At 27.8% G+C, this 21,241-nt stretch overlaps 3 protein-coding genes across 4 annotated transcripts; 1 reads left to right on the top strand and 2 right to left on the bottom strand.

The window, feature by feature from the left end:
- Positions 1–1,680: 1,680 nt before the first annotated feature.
- On the top strand, positions 1,681–4,690 carry LOC132917710 (INO80 complex subunit B). Of its 2 annotated transcripts, XM_060978578.1 has the most exons (5): positions 1,682–2,035; positions 2,178–2,437; positions 2,502–2,775; positions 3,465–3,626; positions 3,779–4,690. In XM_060978578.1, the coding sequence occupies exons 1-4, from the start codon at positions 1,995–1,997 to the stop codon at positions 3,604–3,606; spliced, it is 717 nt and encodes a 238-aa protein (XP_060834561.1). In that variant the 5' UTR covers positions 1,682–1,994; the 3' UTR covers positions 3,607–3,626; positions 3,779–4,690. The 2 variants fall into 2 exon arrangements, with proteins under 2 accessions (XP_060834562.1, XP_060834561.1); XM_060978579.1 differs by lacking the exon at positions 3,779–4,690 and having other exon boundaries at positions 1,681–2,035; positions 3,465–3,732.
- Positions 3,632–9,245, bottom strand: LOC132917708 (calpain-3-like). The gene is made up of 5 exons (XM_060978577.1): positions 8,898–9,245; positions 4,684–4,755; positions 4,471–4,591; positions 4,099–4,199; positions 3,632–4,025 (listed from the first exon to the last, which is right to left on the bottom strand). Exons 1-5 carry the CDS (start codon positions 9,120–9,122, stop codon positions 3,753–3,755), a joined length of 792 nt encoding a protein of 263 aa, XP_060834560.1. The 5' UTR covers positions 9,123–9,245; the 3' UTR covers positions 3,632–3,752.
- Positions 9,246–18,045: 8,800 nt separating this feature from the next.
- On the bottom strand, positions 18,046–19,641 carry LOC132917574 (cuticle protein 16.5-like). Its single transcript, XM_060978369.1, has 3 exons — positions 19,481–19,641; positions 18,636–18,741; positions 18,046–18,523 (listed from the first exon to the last, which is right to left on the bottom strand). The coding sequence occupies exons 1-3, from the start codon at positions 19,499–19,501 to the stop codon at positions 18,147–18,149; spliced, it is 504 nt and encodes a 167-aa protein (XP_060834352.1). The 5' UTR covers positions 19,502–19,641; the 3' UTR covers positions 18,046–18,146.
- Between the last annotated feature and the right edge of the window lie 1,600 nt (positions 19,642–21,241).

Below are 21,241 nucleotides of genomic sequence, written 5' to 3'. Positions count from 1 at the left end.
TGCATTATACATTGAAAATTGAATTCAAATTGTACAAATTCGTTATAGCTACATACTTAACCTAGTCTACATGTTGTATTGTAGTCACTAGTCACCTACTATAGTAGCTATACAGCAGTTTACGGGTTGGCTGTACTAAATGATTAATAATTTTAAAAATATTTAAAAGTTGAATCATTCAATTAATATTACATTATTACATACTAAATAGTTAATAGATTATGATCTACATATAATAAAGAAGGACATACCTACTCATACTATTTATATAGGTTATAATGTTAATATGTTCAGATAATTTGCAATATTAATATATAAATATAATAAATGCATCTATTTATGGTATTATGCTATTGTTATTTTATCCTATTGAAAATTATTATATGTATAAGAAATGCAAACATTAACATTTGTTGAAATTTTCAAATAACTACAGTTATTCGTTTTTAAATTACTATAAAAAAAACAAAAATCGGTTGAGCAGAAATATGAAATGAATATCTAATAATGTCATAAAAATTCAAAATTCAGAAAATTATAAAAAAATATTAATGCGTCTTTTCAGAAAACTTTTTATTTTTGTTAGGGATAAAAAAAACTTATATTAATCAAGTACTCGGCCAGTTAAAAATGAAAAATGCTATTTATACAATTAATATAAATATAAATTATTATATAAAATGGGTCTGGTAATATACTAATATGACGATTATGTATTTTTGGTTTCACGTATTTTATGCATCGCGCGTTCGGGAATTAAATATGCATACATATACGTCACCCGGCGTGTAGCAGATTGTCCTGTGCAATAAGTATGTATTTATTTTATGTCTAAAAAAGTAAATTAAAGCTCCAAAATTATAAAAAATCAAACTCACGTAAACATCGATTTTTTTTGTGAAACTTAGTTGTGTCATATTTAATGTCCATACGTTCAGTAACCACATCGCCGACCCAGGAACACCTTTCCTCGTCCGTCTTTACCACGTTTCGAATTGAAGATATTGAGATATTTCATAAAAATAAGCTGAACAGAACGGCATATGCGTGTAAAATATTATATATATTAAAGTACGATTTAACGATTTGTACGTCAATTTTTTCTCCGTTAAAATTATTACAACAGTCAATCGTCTCCGACGAATAGCGAAGATTGATGATTACCATAGATGATAGATTAATATGATAGATCCATATCCATAGATTATATACTGTATTATTATGTTGTAATATTATTATTAGCCAGACTACGATGTACTACTACGATGTAATAACGTAAAAGCATTTAAACACATTGATAATTAAAAATTAATAATACTAATTACAAAATTAATTAATTTGTAAAATCTTTATGATTATTTTCATGATATAATTATGTTATAATATTTATTATATCATGATTATTTTAATCCCCCGTCAATTAGATCCTCATGCGTCATTTTAATCTCGCGTCAATTGGATCCTCTTGCGTCAGTTAGTCACCGGGATCTAGCTGTCGAGGGATCTAAGTGACTGTTCACCGAATACTATATTCTGTGATTAAATCATGATATCTTAATTCATGGGTAAGATTGATTCAACCATTTGTGATAACACTAAATAACAGAATAACACCGATATTCTAAGATCGTTATTCTTTACAAAGTTATTAATAAATAAGTATCATTATTAATTAATAAAATAGTAACTTGGCATTCATAAAGAATATCGAAGACTTTTTTTTTTTATAGAATATATTAATCTCTAGTTTCGTACCAGCTTCGGAAATCGTTTCTTGTATATCATTCAGTGCTATAATAATTATAAAATTTATTTTTAATTTTATAATTTTAGCAATGTAGACAATTATGAACTAATTATTTATATCATTATTTTCAAGATTTTAATGATAAGTTATATTTAAATTTTAGAACAAATATAAATACGTTCCATGCTTTTCTGTGCATAATTATTGGTTAATTGTATTTGCTAGTGGTCATTAAATTTAATTCAACATGTCTGGTCATGATGAATATGTTGATGTGATGACATCCAGGTTAGTGTTTTTCATATTAGTAAATTATTGAATTATTTCCAATTTAAATTAAATAAAAAACTATAAATTAACTGGAGAAATTAAATACTTATAACCTTATAAGTATAATATATATTATTATTATTAAAATGTACTGTTTTAGTCCACCACTTACAACTAAATCAACTTTGCAAAGTTCAGCAATGAAGAAAAAAAAAGTTAAAAATAATAAAGACAATCCAGGATCAAGTGATGAAGAACGATGGTTAAAAGCAATTGAAACGGGTAAATTAGATGAAGTTGATGATGAGCTGAAGAAAATTAAAAAAAAAGATCCAAAAATGATGACTGCTAGACAAAGAGCTATGTTTGATAGAAAGTCTGATAAAGAATTCACCGAAGAACTCGTTGCATTACCTTCAGGTCTTTAAATTTAAATTATTACCTACTATTTTAATCAAATTTATTAATAATTTAATAATTATAGGGTATCGTGAAAAGATATTAACTCCAGAAATGTTACAAAAAAAAGCTATTAAATCACAAAAAAGAAAACAACAAGCAGATGAAAAAAGAGAAAATGATAAAAAACGTACAATGGAAAGATTATTGAAAAAACATGAAAGCAAATCTAAAATAAACGCTAAAGGCCGAATGGCAAGAAAGGCTGTTAATAATATTATTTATGTCAGTAAAAATGACAAAGTGTCTCTACTGTTTCCAGAAGGTGTTGAGTTTCCTCTCAAAAAATCTATAATCAAGTATGTTTAATTTTTTAAATAATAATCATATTATATAATTATAATAGTTTATACAGGGTAAGGCGTAATGGACTCCCACATTTCCAATGTGAATTTAAAAAAAACAATAAAAGATATAGGAAAAAAAAATGTAGTTTTAAAAACTATATTATACAATGTTTTTTTAAAAGTATTTTTTTAACATTTTTCATTCAAATGATTGCCTTAACAAGTGATGCACATTATGGAGCCGTTCTCGAAAATTTTCCATAACTCTAGCCAGCATATTGAGTGGAATCTCGGAGAGTTATTAATGGATAGCATCCTTTAATTCTGCAATGGCTCTGGTCACTCTTAAATTTTGTACCCAATTAAAAATCTTTTTCCGATCAGGGACACTTTTGTTTGGGTTCCAACCGAACCAAGTGTGAAATGTTCTTTGTCGCAGTCACACATTTGACGTTTTTAAAAAATGCCTCAATAACAAAACCACGTTGTTCACCGAACCATAACATGGTGACGACTTAAAACCTTATTAATAACTTAATCCAGCAAAATAAACCGCTTTAATCTAATCACTTTGATTAAGCACTAATAATTATTTGAAATATGGGAGTCCATTATGCCGCATCCTGTACTTGTAAAAACATAATAATTATATTTAAATTGCATCTTTGTTTCACTAATACTTATTGATTTGTTTTAAATAGACTTCCACCTGCTCAAAAAATGTGTGGTGTAGATGGCTGTGAAAATCCTAAGAAATATTCATGTTCTCGAACAGGTTTACCATTATGTAGTTTACAATGTTATAATGCAAATCAATTAAATATTTGGAATACTGTATGCTGATTAAGCATTCATATTTTTGGGTATATAGTATACACAATGTTTATTTATTTAAAAAATACATTAATTTTTTATTAACTATGTAACAAGTAAATGCACTCAAATAAAATAATTAACATATAAAATCAATATTCTAAAAAATATGATTGTTATTGTATGTGAATATTTCCAACAGATGGTCTTGTTGGCGGTATCAATTTTTTTAATTCGGAGTCAATTTTTCGGTCAACCATTACTTTGATCACAAATTCACCTTGTTGGAATGGTTTGAAAGTAGCTGGTACTATAACATAGCTTCTCAATGTAGACACTATAAATGTTTCTGAAATCATTTGTTTTGATTTGAAAACTCCTGAACTACCTTCTGGTTCAGTACACAAAAAATATTCAGCTCCTAATGTTTCTTTTTGTTCACAATCATTCTAAAAAAATATGTTTGTTTATGATAATTTTAATGTTTAATAATAATAACTAATAAATAATAGCTGAATTTACTTTGAATAAAAAAAATGCAACGTGTAATGGATTTTTTTTGTGTATTCGTTTTATTTTTAATATTATTTTTATTGTAACAAATAAATTTTCTTCTATAATTCCTGAAAATTAAAAATATAAAATTTAAATATATTTATAATTATATATTATACCAGAGATCATAGACTAATTTCTATGAGGGTCTGTTTTGAAACTTAACTAAACTTCCTATGATCAAAAACAAATATTATTCATTATTACTTGTATATAATAAAAATGTAAAAACTATGTTATAAATTAATTTATAATTACGTGACCATAGGGGTTTGTATAAAATATGCCCAATGACTGATTGTCAATTAGTGTCTCCTAATAAATACAATATAATATAACCTGTAGGAAATTTGAGCAAATATTGAGGATTTGTTTCAAACATGTCTAAATTATTCCTTGATCCTCCTGCATTTAAGCCATATATCCAACTACCATTAATTGTCAATACTTCTGGGAACCCCTATAAGGTAAATAAGAATAAGTTACTTTAAAAATAATTGTAGTATTATAATATGTATGTTAAAAGTAAAATAAATATATTTGTGTACATACTTGAGAATTGTTATAATCATCATGTAAAGATATTTTATTGTTTTGTTCTTCACAAACATCCACCTGTTCAACCTAATCAAATATCAAAATTAATTATTAATAATTAATAGTGAAGTATAATTTATAGAAACAATAGTACTATGTATCTAGGGGCGGCGCTATACAGTGGCAAGGGTGTACAAGTGCCCCCTCCTTATGATTAAAAATATGTAAGTAAATAAAGAAATTGCAAATCATTAAAATATTATTAATCAATTTAAAGAGTTTTTAGACATAAGTTATATTATTTTAAGTTTGACTATTATATTAAAATTAAATATTCTTTTATTACACATTTAGAAATAAAAATACTCAATAAAGTTAATACTAACTGCACACTTTCTAAAATCTCATACATTAAAAATAAAAAGTTGTATATTGTTATTGTTACATACAAATAAAAGAAAACGGAAGACATTTGAAGTTACTGTAGTAAATTTGTAATACTAATATATAGTAGGTATATTTTTTGATTATTTATTTTGAAATTATTTAGAAATATTACCTATACCCAAAACATTTTTTTCCTGAAAATATGGTATAAACAAATTAATGGGTGATCGAGTAGCCATACATAAATACCCCACCAGAAAAAAATTTGGCCTGGTATCTGGCAACGCCACTGTATTTACCTATTGTATTTATTAACAAATAAGATGTAATTCTTTTTAAAAGGTAAAAATTAGTTGATTATTGAATTATTAAAAAACATTTTAGATTAACATAATTGTTCTTGATTCGACATCTAACTTAAAATTACTCAGCATTACTGATTTCCTTTTGTAATTATGTTATTGATGTATCACAATTCACGGTATTTGGACGATTCCTCCCGTGCCTTATCGCCCCCACCTTGAATTTGGAAGGGTGGAATAATTAATTTGCGACAATAGTGAATAGAGCGAATTAATCATCCAAATAATTGGCTTTTATTGAAGCTCTACAGATGAGCAACTCAAGTGCATCAATAAAAAATTGTATGTGGTAATATTGTAATTGTATTTTTCGGCGACGAAGAGATTAGAAATTGCCTAAATGTTACTCCTTAAATATATGGTATAGCGAGGCCCCTTAATATGTTTGGTTAATAATATCACTTTTTTAGTATCTTATTCGTCGAGACCACGGACTAAGATAGTGAGGCTGAAAACGAGCCAATTTTTAACAGCCCGAAGTGCCTGTTGATTTTCGTAGTACAAAGCTGGTCTTAACGCTACCTAGTGGCTGGGTGGCAAATTGAATGGTGATATAGATAGCGTACATTTTGGCTATATGTACCAATATTGGCAGTGAAGGGTTGAAGCAGTAGCGTATACAGGGGAGAGGCCATGCCCCATTGTTGGCCGTATTTACTATTTTTTGTTTTAAAGATTTATATTTATTTGTATACATGAACGCATACTAAAATATGCCTTATAAAATTTTAGACAGTGTGTGCCCCCCCCCTAAAAAAAATTCTGGATACGCCACTGGTAGAAGGTACCAAGGCAATTGCGGTCCGGCTCCCCGTCACCTGCCCACCATATCGTTACAGTTCTCTCTATCTTAGTCCGTGGTCGGGCCGTAAAAATACTGAAAATATTTATTTTATAATTATTAAATATTATGTTATTGCAAAAGTTATCGCCAAATTTTATTTTTACAAATTTCAACATTTAATTAGATTCTTCGTTTAATCAAGGTAGATGTAAAATGTATAATTATCCACCAAGCTTTTATACACTAGCTAGATTATTACTTCTAAGCTTCTAGCTCATATACGTATTATATAGCTATCATAGGCGTACACAGAATTCGTTTAAGGGGAGGGGGATTACCATTTATGTGCATAGTGTGATCCTAGCCTAATGTAATATTCCATAAAATAAATTATTATACATGTTTCACTTGGGTGGATTAAACCCCTCCCCCCCGTCGGTACGCCACTGATAGCTATTATATATTAGTTATAGAATTATAGCTTTTACGGATATAAACGATATAGTATAATTAATCCAATTATACTGTTACCTAAATTTATTATCATTAATAATAATAACAACTATGTTAGTAAATATTAAATAGTATTAAAGCAGATCAAAGTTTTCTAAATCAATCGCAAGTGTAAATAATTATAAGATCGATTTATTTATGAGAGCCCACCAAAAAAATATTAAAAAACAGATCGTCTTATAAACAAGTGAAGCTACCAATGCAGATTAAAATTAATTTAAGAACCAGTTTTTCATGATAAAAAATAGTTACCTAATAACAATTTATTTACTGTAGTACATTCGTATAATAATTATATATTACCATATTATTATAATTATTATTTGCTATCATAATTTCACTATAGGCATATTAAATATTATTACAAAAGATCTATTTTTGTGAATTTTTACTAAATATTATTATTTATAGATGTTATTTTTTTAGATACCTTAGGCGTGTATTTATTGAAAATTTCAGAAATTACATTTTTTTTAAATTTATTTACAGCCTATACTAACAATAAACATGGTTTATGTATAATATGTAAGTGTATGACGTTTAGAATTAGAATAAAATGGCTCCTAGAGTCCCAGTAGGTTCCACCCGACAAGTTAATTTAATATTCCTACATGGTTTTAGCAGGTCTCTAGGCCATTGCCTTTTTTGTCTTCTGGGGATGAGAGTGGCAGAGGATAGTCTTTTAACTAATGGATTGTGATGTGAAATTAGATTTAACCAAAAACATCTTTTTTTTTAAATTAATATATTTCTTAAAAATTAAAAATTGCATAGATACCTATTATTCATCAAATATTGCATTTGAATTTATTTATTTTGTACTCAGATGTTTATTATTGGATACTTTATACGAGATTTTCAAGATATAGCATATTATTATAATTTATAATAATTGATAAGTAAATATGGTATTAATAGGGCTGTGAATTGAATGCACTAAAAAACCTTAAAAAATGCATTTAAAATGCAAAAAATCATAATATGGGTAATAATAATAATAATAATATTTAGAATGGTTATTAATTTAATTTTTATATTTATATTAATATTAGTAAATGCATTATATTAAAATATTAAATGCATAATAATTTATTGACTTAATAAAAAAAATTATAAAAAATATATTTAATTTTAATTTTAATTTTGAAGTTGATTAATTCTTTAATAATGCTATTTGCCTGAAACTTTTTTTTAAAAGCTTCTCAAAGATGTTAATTGATGGAATTTAATTAAAAATACCAAAAATGAACAAAAAATTAAAAGCGTCAAAAACTGCAAAACAAAAGTTTCATAAATGGATTTGTTATTACATAATTCAAATTATGTAGGTACTTAAAAAGCTACGTTTCCCAAACACCGTAAGAAAATGCACTTTTCTAAAAATTCACAGCCCTAATAGTCATTAATCATTATTATTAATAATAAATAATAATACACTTACAAGACTATGTAATCGGTTACCAACTTACAGTTAACAATTTTACTTTTGCTATATTTAAAAATTTAATTTTAATTTTGTTTAATGTTTAGTATTTTAAATGTATAAATTTAATTATCTATTTATCATGGATGTTTGTCTGTATAAAAGCGAGTTCCTGTATACACTTTAAAGTTTAAATATAATCATAACAAAATCTCTCTACCATTATAGACAAACAAATATTTTTTTTTAGAAATGTAAAAATGTTGTTTGAAATATAAAATTTCATAAAATTGACCTACAGTAGATTCATTATCGTTTGTTCGTATTCATCTAATATTGTGGTTGTATGACACGAAAAAAGAAACATATAGTATAAAAAGTTTGTAAAAATATAGGGCAAAAATGACACTAGTAAAAAAAAAAATAAATAAATAAATTTTAGTATCTATAAAAAAGCACAAAAGTTGAAAATGAAATTTATAATTATATTTTGAATCTGTATGAGGCATATGAAACAAGTTTTTAGTTAAGATAACATTGTATATGAATCAATGGATAAAAATGCAAAAGCCATCAACATCGTTCAATATCTATTATTTTTAAAAGTTATCGACACAACCGGGCAAAAACATTTATTTCCTCGTCGTTATTTCATAACTGCAGCTTAAACGGACAATCGTGCAGACGAATCTGCATGGCGCTTTGCATGCCCCCCGCAGCGTCCGTACAGGCGCATCATCACCGCCGCCCGCGGATTTACCTGCGTCACTTTGGTAATACGGTGGACGGGAAACCCGGCGTGAAATCCCACGGCGCCGTAATTGTTGTAGTGCGCGAACGCGTCATCGGCGTGCCGGTTGTCGCCACCGCGCGCAACCCGGCCGCCGCACCATGCACCGACGGCATCCCGACGGTCCGGCGACGATGACGCAGACGCCGTTGTCCGCGAACCGGACGACTTGCGATCCGAGTGTCCACATCCCATGGCCGCATGTCCCGCGACTGCGGCGGGCTATCGACATGTGATGCGGCAAACGTACACGCGTATACGTTACGCCTGCACGCCGCGCCGTTCGCGCAATATTATTGTAAAACATTATATTATCATTCATCGTCCACCCAACTTAACCGCGCAAACGTCTGCTAATCCGCCGCCGCCGTCCGCAGCAGCACACGCACACCGAAAACACGATGACTGCCGCGGTCCGCGCGTGCCCTGCGTTTCACCGCCCATCGCACTCGCCGCCGCCGCCGCCACAAACCACATCAGGCCGCGGTGCACCGCGCTCATTTATAATAGACACATCGCGTGTTATGCCGTCTACACACGCTTCTTTGTGTATGTTCGCGGGGGGTGTTCTGCTGTATGGATACCTACGAGGTTCGGACATCGATTTTTCGATGTTTTTCGCGCAGGTATTATGATATAACAATGTTATATACGCATGGTATATGTTTATACGCGAATCACACATTTTTTGATATTATTATGCATTTTTTAATTGGGTCTCGGTTTTAAATGTCCTAAAAATGACATTGAAACGCAACAATTCCCTCATTTTAGTAATATATTAATTAAAAAATATGTGTACGCAAGTGATATCAAACAGCGGTTTAACTAGCGGCTGTTTTAATACTTATTTATCTTAATTCTTAATACTAAACAATAATACAAAAACATAATATCAAACTTGCATGTACGTGTATTACGCACAAAAAAATAAAAACAAAAATAAAGGCGAGTAACTGAGTGAGGTATAGATATCCTGGGAATAAATGCGATCGCGATGTATTTCAAACTTTCCAATCAGTAGTTATTTGTTTAAACCCCAGAAAGACACCATATCAGATAAACGCTGGAGCTATAAAGACGTTATCAATATTTCTTTTGATATTATTTTAAATTTTTTAATTTACACTAAAAGAGCTTGTACACTGTTTTAATATATCTAATATATTTATAAAATTACCTAAAAAAATTGAATAAAATTAAAAAACTGCAGAGTAAAAATTTCGTCTTTGAAGTATCTGTTGAAAATTGAAATGAACTATATACTTTGAATGCAAGGCACCCAATAAATAATATATTTTACATCTGGGTCCTGTTTATAATATAAAATAAAATGTATTATAATACAATTGTTTTATATTATTAAGTTATTATACAGATTTATGTATACATAATTACAATTATAATTGCGTTATCGATTAATCTATAATCGCATTGCGATATAGACAGTGATAATAATCATCACGTCTCATTCTACCATACAGTTCTTAAAAACAACACAATTAGACTGAAGTAAAAATCTATCAGTTAATTGCCCAACAAAAACCTCCCCAAAAAAATATCGAGATTGCTAGACGTATAGAAAATATTCGTCTACATAAGACGAATATGCTGTATAATATGTGATCTAGATTCGTATTTAGTCGAAGTTGCTAGTAATTTAGTACTATAAAATTAAAATTGAAAATGTTTTATAATATTTTATAAAGCACCTGTTTTATATTTATATTATTTTTACTAATGATAATTCTAGTTAATAATTTAATAAAAACTGAATGTTATAATGTATAATTAATAATAAAATATATACCTATTTTAAACATATTAAATTACAAGCTAAGTACTCAAAATTTAGAATTATAAAACATTAAAATTGTTCATAATAGTTTTAATTTATAAGGCAATTCAATCTCTATATAATAATAAGGAAATTTCCTATGAAAAACGTATTGGATGCGTAAGTGGTGACAGGAAAGTGTCTCGGTACCTAAAAATATAACCTACAAAACTCTCGAACGGATATACGATTTGAATGTTTACGCAACTACATATATCATATTGTCGTAACCGCGTGAGTGCAGGATAGTAACGGATGATATATTATTTATACTCCTAGAGTATTTTCTTTTAAACTTGATTTCCACGATTACTTGACAAGGGCAAAGTAGATATAGGATATTACATTTTTTAATTACTAATTTACTAACGACCCATTTAAAAAAAATAAAAGTGACCTATTACTCAGCTCCCACGTTTATATTTATTGCAATAGCACTACAATAAGGTATGTAGTTATACAAAATTTTAATATACTATTGTTTATCGTGCTTTTGGTATGAAATAATTATTGGTATATTATGTTTTGTAATATAGGCACGCGTTTGTTTCGTGTAAATTCGTATAATATTCAACGTTATAGTGCACGCATGTTGTAAGAATTTCCTGTCCAGCACGCACGCCAAAGTGCCTTGGTGACGGTGATGTCCAAATATTATTTAGGTATTTTATAAAACTATTTATATATCGTTTTAGATTTCACGCATAACATAACTTCTTTCCCCGAGTTGACACATAAAAATCAGACTGTTGACGATTTTTGCACCCGATTGCATGCATTTTATAGATTTTAAACAAAATATTATTTAATTATAATTTAAATCATTATTATTATTATTATTATACGAGTACCTTATTGTACCTATACTACAGTGTTCGCTGTTCAGGTGTTCCTGCACATATAGTCACCGCAGTAGGATTATTTATCGACAAAAACCTTGACCCGTTCTATAATATAATGTGTACGACGGTCAACGATACACGCATATCACGGGTACACGCTATGACATTCCCGGGATCCACTACCACTAATTAATATTGCTATCATTACATATTTATAGACGTATATGAAATAATATGTATTTAGGCAGAATTATTAAAGGATATACATTTCAGGAGGGTTAAGACCCTGTCTAAAAGTTCATGAAAGTAAACTCGTTGTAGGTTGAATGTCTTGTTATATAATTTAAGTTATTTTTTTTTAATACTAGGCTTTAATTTCGTAGGTAAAGTGTAACTCGTGTGTTATTGTCAATATATTATACGCTGCAGTAGGTTTTAAATACTACATTTTACTCTACTTACACTTTATAATATTCGAGACTCAAGTTAAATTTACCATATAACAATAATAACAATACATTTAAATTATAATATTATTATTAGTTAACAATCGTCATTACATCGATTTTTGTTGTAAAATCGTCATAACTCTGATAGTGTACATCCAATAAATGATTATTGATTATAGTAACACTGCTATTTTTATCATATTATATTATTATATTAATTGTGGCATATTATATATTGGTATTTTATTACTCTGAATTACCCAAAGGTTTAATATTCCGCGCACATATATTTTACGAACAAAAGGTTATAACTTACAGTTATAATATTATTAGTTACTGAATAATTTACATATAATAATTGTATTATAGATAATTATTTCATTCTCAGTTATCATACAATTGTATTAAATCTTTTGTATAAGATGTACTTTATATTGAGCACTATCACCTTGTTTACTTACCTATATAAAAACTTATTTTATCATACTTTGATAATATATTATTATAATTTATAAGGCTTTGTGAAATACAGGTAAAACAAAGTACGAAACATAAATGTACCTAAATTGCATATCTATTACGCCGTATTAGTTTAATTGTATTATTGAATTGTATATTTTTCTCTCGGCAAGTCTCACTGTGTTCAGTGTGTTCAGACAAAGTATAAACATAATATTCACTGTTATTCGTCTGTATTTTAATCAGATAAAAGCTTATATAGCATATTGCTACTAGTAACATGTGCATGTTATAAATTATAAACACACAGATATAGCACAATGCATGTATGGTTTATTTTTTTAATACATTCTTGCTGAGGGACAAAATATTTTAACATTTTATAATATTAGAACCATTGTAACTCATATAACAATTCGCGTTTCTCAAAACACATAGGTATTAAGTTATCACTTAATACGTGTTTTTGTTACGATTAGAACATGGTAATTTAATGTATATAAAAATACTTTGTTTTACGAGCTTGTAGAAAAAGGTAATTTAGATTTAAAAAACAATAGTTTATAAAGCTATTATATATATCATGATTTACCACTTGGGTATACAAAATACATTTTAAGTAATGCAATAATCATTTAACTACTTAAGGAAACACATAATAATAGGCACATTAATTTAAAAAAATAATAATATCAGTTCATAAAGTTAATAAAAATTTAAAAGCAATTGCTTAATTATATTACACTAGTTTTAATTTATTATTGTTATCAATTGCAAATAAATCATGTTCAATGAATAAAAATCAATTTTTATTTATAAACAAATTAATCCAAACAAAGTAAAAATATATGAATACTGTAAAATACTTCAATATATTATTAATATTTATAATTTGTTTTAAAAATTATTTTGAATTGAAAAACAATGTATTTATTTTGTTAATTAACGTGATTTACTTTCTAATGGTAAGTAGGTACATTCTTAATTATCTTATTATAACTATTTATAACTAATAAACTGCCTATATGAGCCAAGGTTTCAGATAAAAAAATAAAAACATTAAAGCTAATATTAATTATTATTTGTTAAGAATTAATAACATTATCAATAAATAAAACTAAAACACTTGTAATAAAGATATTTAGAATACATATTTACTAATTACTTTCATTTTGCCATTTATGGAGTTTTATTTTATACGGATACTTGGGCAAAATGAATAATGTATTTCATTTTCCAAATTTGTATTTACTTTTAATAAATTCTTATTTTTATATTTACCATATAATAAACCACATAATTTACATAAGTTTTTAAAATTAATGTATAAATTCATAAAAGTTATTTATATACAATATTTTTACCATATTTTGACAACTTAAATTATTCCTATTCGATTTGCCCAGAGGTTCTTTACTTATACCTACTAGTTATATTATAGATTAGGAAGTATACATTTATAAGCTCCTTTGTTTTGCTAAAATAATTGTATTTTCATAAATCATAATGTCCTTTGTCCATATTCCCTATTGATAGGTATATCACATAAAATATTTAATGATTAATAAAAAAAAGGTAACCTATTTTTTTCGATCAATTATTTGACCTCTTTAAAAAATTATTATAAATTATGTAATAATAAAGTATATGTCTATAATAATAATAATTTAGGTATCGTTTAGTGTGTATTTCGATGTACCTTTTTTTTTCGTGACCACGCAATATATCATTATAAGTTAGAAACAACAGAACTAAGTTTTATAAAAACCATTTTATATTTTATCAATAGGTAGATTCTCGTATCAAATACATTTTTCGAAAACAATATGAGTCATATAAATATAAACACATAAAATGAATGTATGTCGTTGTCTGTCCTAACTCTTAATAGCACAACCTTCTCACATGCAGGAAGTTCTAATTTAATCTTGAATGAATATATTTCAATTTAGCCGGTAAATGGAAATCCAAAATTCATACTTAAATAAATTGTATTCACCTGTTCAGTATTTTATTAGAATTTTTTAATAAAATAAAATTTATTAGTGCAATTTTAGATTTCTGTTTTATATAGGCTTCGTACAATAGTAAATAAGAGATGTATGGTATTATCTAACCATACTAGTTACTTTAGACAAATTATACGTTATTTATTTATATTACTGTAAAAACTGTGGGCACTGAATTATTTCAAGACTATACCGGGTATAGTTTATTAGCAGCATATTTGACATTGTGTATAGTTAGGTACTTTTTTCGAATATTTTTTCTAACCTAAATAATTTTTAATAAGTTTAATTATTATATTATATAGATAACAAAAACGTACATCTATTAAAATGATCTAGATAACTTTTTACCGTTTATTGTTTTGTATTTTTTTTTTTTATATATTATCATTGCAATAATTTATTATAAAGTATGTTTAGCAACTTTTAGAGGGCTGAAATAAAATTTCAAGACTATACTAAATTTGAATCTCTCTAACGGTAAGTCATATATATTCAAAGTTAAGAGTACAGATAAATATTTGGGTTCCAACTATTTTCACAAAACTTGTCAATCGTAAGAACATGTTCTTAAAAATATAAGCCTGTATAAACCAATAATTACCCACAGTTAAGTCAATCTACTAATTCTCAACAGTTATGACTGTTTTAAAAGCATGATATCATTATGTCAATTACTAAATATTGATATAAGAGGAAGTGCTGTCCCCTTCTTACATACACACAAGAATGCACAAACGTTGATCGTTTTAAAAAAAAATTCTAAAACTCTAAATGTAATACCAGTTAGTGATTAGTGAAACAAATATACCAGCCCTCAGACTTAGTTGAGAAATTGTTTAATACAGAAAGTCAAATTATAACGTCTCGGCGAAATTATCTGCACAATGATTCATTTGAAATATTACTGTGGTTAAGATCAACAAAAGAACAATAAAATATTATAGTGACCATAATGACTTGACACATTTCACTGATATAATAGTACCTATATGGTATTTATATTAAATATTTTAATATTATTATTAGATAATTAAACATATTGTTTTTTTAATAAGTAAGTAGTTAATGATTGTATTATTTTAATGTAATTATATTATAATCAAATAACAATTTTATACAAATTATGTAACAAAAAATAAAATATTTATGCGTACACTATTTCAATTTATTACTTTTTATTAATTTTATATAATAAATTATAGGCATTCTTAAACAGTGGTCAGCAACTAGCCAACTCCAAAATGATAATTTTTCCTAAAATAATCCATTATCTAGATTATTTTATTTATATTGATCTCGTAAAGACTAAAGATAGTTAAATAGAAAAATATCTATTATCTATTATTTTATCTAGATGACTATTTAATTATGTATGCCTAACACTGTAATTATTAATTTCCGTTTTCTGTCAAATTTTCCAAAATCCTATCCTCCATATACGTGGACATTATCTACCAAAAAATTCTTAGTGGCTAATACAAATTTTTTTAACATTAGAATATTAAATAAATAAGGTAAAAAATTTAAACCATTGTGCGATCGGTTATTTTGTATAACTAACGTACATACATCAATACAATTAATAATAATATATAATATATATATATATATATTGTCATAAAACATTAGCTTACAATAATATATAAAATAAACAATATATATGACCCCCCCCCCCCCAAAAAAAAAAAAAAAAAGAAGCAAAGCTTGTGCTCGCCGCTCGGGGCGGGATAAGTTAAAAAGTTAGTTAGAATAAAAAGAAAGAAAAAAAATATACATATATATTATAATACTTGATTAGTAGTTAATTTTTATAAAATCATAATATGAATATAGATAAAAAGAATATAATAAATAATATAGAATATAGATTAAACGTTAAAATTGATCTTAACTATATAAGTATTTAATTAACATAGATTTTGTTTTATAATTAGTTAACATTTTTAATCTAGTGTTATTAGAATGATGTGGTTTAAACATATTTACATCTATTTTAAGTAATAAGTGTAGTAAAAGTGGTAAAACATTCTTAAAGTAAAGTGCTTTTATATTTAATACTTAAATTCATTATACACGTTTACTGTTTGATATAACGATATAAGATATAACCTTGGTTTGTGTAAAATTACCTTAATAAAACTATTCATAGTAATGTAATCTGCAGATTCTGGAGATGCGTATTGTATGTTCCACCCCAAATCTCTATGTCGTAACTAGATATAGATTGTGCAACAGAAAAGTAAACTGTTCTTAATAACAAAGGACTAAGTATTTGTTTTACATTTTTAAAAACATAAAATAGTTTTCGAATTAATATAGTTATATGTTGTATGTGGTGATAGGACCATTTAAACTTTTCATCAACTATTCTTCCAAGATACTTAATTAAGCTTAGATTTTGAATGCCAATGCATGAACAATTATATTGGCTAACTTTAAACATCCAAATCTATGTATAATTAGTGGTTTTGTAAAATTTAGTGCTGCATTTGACAAACAAAAATACATATAACTATTTATTATTAGATTTATTTAAGTTAATCTGTAACATATTATTGTTCATATACTTCATTTTCGCTTAGAATTAGAAGTAGAACGTGAAATTTTCATATATTCATAATTTAATTAAGACCAGTTATTATAAAAATATATATTTAATTAATTTAGAAACATTATACCAAATAAGCCATTTGTTGTAAAAAAATATCAAGCGTATTTAAAATACGAGGCCATAATATTGGAATGCCTTATTAATTATTATTATATTTTTTCTAATTCTCATTAAAATCATCAGGTTAATAAAATGTTAATTATGTTAAAATACATTTTAATTCTTTAGTAGCAAAAAAATTGAATTTATAAAAAATTATTTACACACCCAAAATCATAATATAAGTTCTTGATATGATTATTTGAAATGATTACTGATTATCAGATTATCATATTGCCAAATATAATGTTACAAGGTCTCGGGTTTTCGATTTTTTCTACGATTATAATAATTAGGTATCCAAAACATCAATTTTAAGCATCAGATAAAAAAATGTTATTTCGGTTAAACTAACATTTTATAGTGTCTCAATGAGGTTAATAGTCGCACTTGTAAGACAAAAATAATATGTAGTTTGTGCATTATGCCATTAAATGTAATAAAATAATTTGAATTTCTTTTTGTTGCGTGATGCCATACTTAATTCTGTCTATACATATTTTTACTCAAAAATAAAAAAATATACAGTATTCAAATGCTTAAATTACTCACAAAATTGTATACCATAATATATACAATATATATTGCATGCAGCATATTACGGTGAAATAATAGGGTAGGTACCTATAGATTATATAGTACTTATGATGTATGTATGAATACTGCCTATAAATAATATGGGCGATATGAATAATACCTAATAATATGTACTATATATTTTATAAAATACATTAATACCTGCATAATATATACCAAAAATATAATTTTCTTTCATAGCAGAAAAGGAAAAAAAATAACAACAAAATCGATTGATGAAAAAAGGATCACATTTTTATTGTCGAAAATCGTATTTTTTTAAATCTATGCATTTTGTCAGGAGGTTGAGAATCATATAGGCGAGTGCGGGTGTTCAGTAGTGATAGGCGACCGGGTATGCGGCTTTGTAGGCTGCTGGGAAGTACGACTTCTCGTATTTGCCTGGGTAGTATTTTCCATCGTCGTAAGCTGCATAGCTCGGGTAAGTTGCGTAACTCGAGTAAGCGGCGTATGGGGTGGCGGCATAGGCAGTTGGTGCGGCGTAGGCAGCCGGTGCGACGTAAGCAGCTTGGGCAGCGTAAGCAGTTGGAGCGACGTAAGTAGCTGGAGCGGCGTAAGCAGCTGGAGCGGCGTAAGCAGCTGGAGCGGCGTAAGCAGCTGGAGCGGCGTATTTGTAAGCGTAGGTGGCTGGGTAATTAGAGTATGAAGAGTACGAGTATCCCGGGGCTGCTGCAGAGTAAGCCAAGACCGCTGTAAAAAAAAATATCGTTTAGATTGATTATAATTTACAAAATATCGATAAAAAAAAAATTTATTTGCATTGTGTTCTGTACAATAAACTTATACATATTATGATACTCACGAGCTGGGGCAGCAGCGATGTAGGCGTGTTTCTTCACTCTTGCTCCATCTTCGGCGGGTTTGTTTTCTTCGGCGGACACTGCGTACACGGCCAAGGCGATGAATATCTGTCGATAAAAAGAATAAAAATAAATATTATATACTGTTTATTAAATGTATTTTTAAAGTCATAATATTATTATCACGAAGAAAAATATATATCTTGAACAATATTTTGTTGTTCATGGAAATCGCTGTAGCTAGGTAGGTAAGTACAACTTAAAATACAGTAGGTATTTCTAAAAATCAATAACTACGATCTATGATATACAACTATTTTTTGTAAGATATTATGATGTATAATGTATATTATATGCTCTTAAACTTTAAATGAAATAATCAATCTAATTATTATCTATAGAACTTTAAATCATTTTATGAAAATAGTGTCAGTTTCAAATTCAATAATCTTTCATCGTTCTAACCTATTCATCGAACAAAAAATGTTATGTATATGATTTTTGGTTTAATACTTTTCAATTAATATCAAACTACGAATATTCGAGTCTTTGGCCAGAAGCTTCCACGGACCACGACTGGTACAATTGACATGTGCACAGTGCACGCATAGAATTTGCTTGGCCGAAATTCGCATTCTATATATTATATAGCGCAAAAAGTATGTGACTGTATAGCTGCAGCAGAGCACGAGTCTTTCGAAATTCTATTATTTAAAGATAACGTTTGAAGCTTAAATTGTTTTTAAATAGGTAAACTAGATTGAAAAAAAGTATATGTCTAAACATATGAAAGTAAGAAAAATCCACTAGTCGCGACACTATACGTTATGAAATTTATAGGACTCACCAGATTCTTGAAAGAAGCCATTTCTTATTTGTTGATTTCTTCTTGTGTTGTCTACGACAAATCTGCAAACTTCAACCTATGGTCGATGTGTGTACGTGGGATGTGAAGAGATGTGTGATGCCAATGCCTGGTGCTGCTGGTCCTTATATATGCGATTCGATCGATGGATCTCTGGTGATGGTATGTGGTTCCACTGACCCCTACTCGACAAGGGCGTTTCCTGTCTCCGAAAGACCTGCAAAATCCTGATCAAGCCGAAAAATTGTGATGAGGTACGCGCTGCCTCATCAAACATCGTTCGTTGGCAGCTCGGTAGTTGGCCTTGGACCTAAGGTGGTAATTGACTTTGCACTGCATAATAGCGGTTGCGGTTGACCTTGCACCTTGGTCAGGGGGATTTGCCGTATAAAAAATGAATTATATAATATAATAATCACAACGAAAATATATAATATACATAATTAGGCGTTGCCGGACATGGCATGTCTACATTATAGACATAGGACTACGCCACGCTGTGTATACAAATTCGAACCCGATAGCGATGAGTTGTGATTTCGGCTAGATATTCGAATTCGGCCACAAAAAATGATAAAGGCTTAATCTTTCGAAATACAATATTTTGATGTGAAATTACGAGATTAGACTCTAAAACACAATGATATTTTGAAGGTAGTAAACACATATTAAAGTCTTCGACATATCCATGTATCTTTTTATTTTCTCGGAGGAATGCTGTTATGGTAGAATCAATAATTACACAAAAGGGATTTAGCAAGCCTACTTGCTGCTATTTTTTTCTTTAAAAATAAATTTATTTGAATTCTGATTTTGGAATTTTCAAATAAACATAAATACAATATTTTCAATTTTTTGTACTACACGAGGAGTGTTTTACAATCCTATATAATATGTAAGTAGAGTATAATTATTATGCTAGGATCTTATTACAAATTAAAAAGTTGATAGATTATTATTAATTACAAAAATTACCATAGTCCGCATACTTTCCAAACCTATCATCCTTAATGTATTTATAGTAGAAAAAGGAGGTTCTTATAATAATTATATTTATTTTTGTCACAATAATTATTATTGTCTGACTACTGAAAGAAAAAAATATACCTAACTAGTTGTTCATTTATTTAAGAATTTATTATAATATATTTTATATTTTTTATTAGGTATGTACAATGTACATCTTAATCATACATGTAACTATGTAAGTATTACCAAAAATTTTAAAAATGAAATTTTAGATGTTAAAACTTATCACCTTTTCATGGCAAGTCCGCATGGCAGGGCAGTAGATGGTCATACGGCTTAATATTTATTAGAGTTTCAATATCCTTGTATAGATATAGTATTTATTTATCGGATATTATATTTTCTTATCTATTACCATTATCAAAGAAATATCGAACACAATATCATATTTTTTTAAATAGCCCAAAAATAAATTTATTGATTTTCTACAATTTTGTACTTCAAAATTCAAATGAGTCTATAACCAAAAAAAGGAAAAATAAAAACCTATGTTCTAGGAAAAGCAATTTAGATAAATCAATAAGAGATAAAACAATAGGTCGATATATAATTCGACATATTGTCACGAGATACAAGTTTTTATTTTATAAGTTTGTAACTGGTATTATAAGTGTTGTGTAATTGTGTACTTCCAAATAAAATGTCCAATTTACAATCGTGGTTGTGAAATTTTTGTGTAAGTTGGTTTTATGTACATTGTGCAATTGTACATAT

Source organism: Rhopalosiphum padi, chromosome 1, assembly GCF_020882245.1.
Source record: "Rhopalosiphum padi isolate XX-2018 chromosome 1, ASM2088224v1, whole genome shotgun sequence".
Classification (NCBI taxonomy): Eukaryota; Metazoa; Arthropoda; class Insecta; order Hemiptera; family Aphididae; genus Rhopalosiphum; species Rhopalosiphum padi.
The sequence above is the reverse complement of the archived record's forward strand: the minus strand, read 5'-3'. Positions and strand labels throughout refer to the sequence as shown.

Bases quoted from the DNA above. Each gene is read 5' to 3' on its own strand.
- LOC132917710 (XM_060978578.1), top strand. From the start codon at position 1,995: ATGTCTGGTCATGATGAATATGTTGATGTGATGACATCCAG. The intron at 2,438-2,501 runs GTCTTTAAATTT...TAATAATTATAG, and splicing joins ACTCGTTGCATTACCTTCAG to GGTATCGTGAAAAGATATTA. The intron at 2,776-3,464 runs GTATGTTTAATT...TGTTTTAAATAG, and splicing joins CTCAAAAAATCTATAATCAA to ACTTCCACCTGCTCAAAAAA.
- LOC132917708 (XM_060978577.1), bottom strand. From the start codon at position 9,122: ATGGGATGTGGACACTCGGATCGCAAGTCGTCCGGTTCGCGGACAACG. The intron at 4,592-4,683 runs GTATGTACACAA...TTTACCTTATAG, and splicing joins ATGATTATAACAATTCTCAA to GGGTTCCCAGAAGTATTGAC. The intron at 4,026-4,098 runs GTAAATTCAGCT...ATATTTTTTTAG, and splicing joins TTGCATTTTTTTTATTCAAA to AATGATTGTGAACAAAAAGA.
- LOC132917574 (XM_060978369.1), bottom strand. From the start codon at position 19,501: ATGGCTTCTTTCAAGAATCTG. The intron at 18,742-19,480 runs GTGAGTCCTATA...TTTTATCGACAG, and splicing joins TGGCTTCTTTCAAGAATCTG to ATATTCATCGCCTTGGCCGT. The intron at 18,524-18,635 runs GTGAGTATCATA...TTTTTTTTACAG, and splicing joins CATCGCTGCTGCCCCAGCTC to CGGTCTTGGCTTACTCTGCA.